The 1148-nt window shown below is 48.6% G+C and overlaps 1 protein-coding gene across 1 annotated transcript; it reads right to left on the bottom strand.

Annotated features, from left to right (window-relative positions):
• Positions 1-6: 6 nt before the first annotated feature.
• Positions 7-1105, bottom strand: LOC111875229 (kinesin-like protein Klp10A; the record flags this gene model as incomplete). Its single annotated transcript, XM_023871285.1, has 1 exon — positions 7-1105. A coding segment is annotated over one exon (1099 nt), but the record flags the coding sequence as incomplete, so codon positions are not given.
• Between the last annotated feature and the right edge of the window lie 43 nt (positions 1106-1148).

Genomic DNA, 1148 nt, shown 5'->3' with positions numbered 1-1148 from the left:
CTCCCCGATGAAGGAGTCTCGGAGCACTTGAGTGATCTTGCTGCCCCGAAATGGGACATGAGCAGCTTGTCTGCCCAACGCCCTGATACACTCCTTTAGAGCCAGAAGTGACTTGTTAATCGCCGCCGCTTCCAGTCTTGTCTGCCTGTTCGCAGTAGTCCTGTCTGCTGCCCTCTCGTTGCCCGCTAGATCGATCAATGAGAACAAGCCGTGAATGCGATTGGTGTTATGTGTCCGGAGCACAATCTGGAATACTGCATGGGACCGTGACGAATGGCAGTTCGCCGATGTCTTCCCTGAAGCCCTTACAGTGTTACCACGCTCTATGATTTTAATGACTTCATCCACTGAGTTGACTACTCTTTCAGTCAGCCCCACAATCTGAACTTGATGCCTGCCGTCTTCAAGGATACGCAGTTTGGCTTTGTTGGCCAAGAGATCGGAGACATCACTGTTGTAGATCTCAAAGAAGCTTGCGAATACCCTCAGGTCCAGGTCCTTATATTCGGGCAATTTGAGGAAATTGAAGACATCCTCAGCGGCCATGGCGTAGATTCCTTTCTTGCAGACCTGTCTCTTACCCCGGAAGTCACCACCCATTGTATGAGTCTTGCCACTTCCTGTCTGCCCATATGCAAAACATGTTGCCATCCCGCCCTCTAAGATTGTTTGAACTAGAGGCTTTGCTGTGTATTTGTAGACCAAGTCATTGGAACAAGTCTCGTCAAAAGCGTAGTCAAATGTGAATCGTTGGTTCTCTAAGAACTTTGTGAGGTTCAATTTGCGTTTGGGCTCATGCACAACAATCTCGTCTTTACTCGGCACCGAGACGACATCCACCTCTTTCCTGGTTACCTCTTTCTTGTTGAGCGGCCTCTTTCTGATGCAAACTGTAATCTGGTGATCCTCAACGGGATCTAACTCTCGCAGTGGACGGAATTCAGTACTGCTACGGTATTTCCTGATCATTTCCTGGAACTCCCAGTTTGGGTTCCCCTGATTCACGATTATGAGAAATTCCTTCTCTTCTTTCATTGTCTCCTGTCTCTGACGTCGTTCCTCGCGGTTTTTCTTCATTCGCTCAATCTCCTCCACCACATTTTTCCTCTGTCTCGGCACTTCTGTTTCAGAATGGTGCTGCTGTTGGA

The sequence above is a fragment of the Cryptotermes secundus genome, unplaced genomic scaffold, assembly GCF_002891405.2.
Source record: "Cryptotermes secundus unplaced genomic scaffold, Csec_1.0 C38470038, whole genome shotgun sequence".
NCBI classification, from domain to species: domain Eukaryota; kingdom Metazoa; phylum Arthropoda; class Insecta; order Blattodea; family Kalotermitidae; genus Cryptotermes; species Cryptotermes secundus.
The sequence above is the reverse complement of the archived record's forward strand: the minus strand, read 5'-3'. Positions and strand labels throughout refer to the sequence as shown.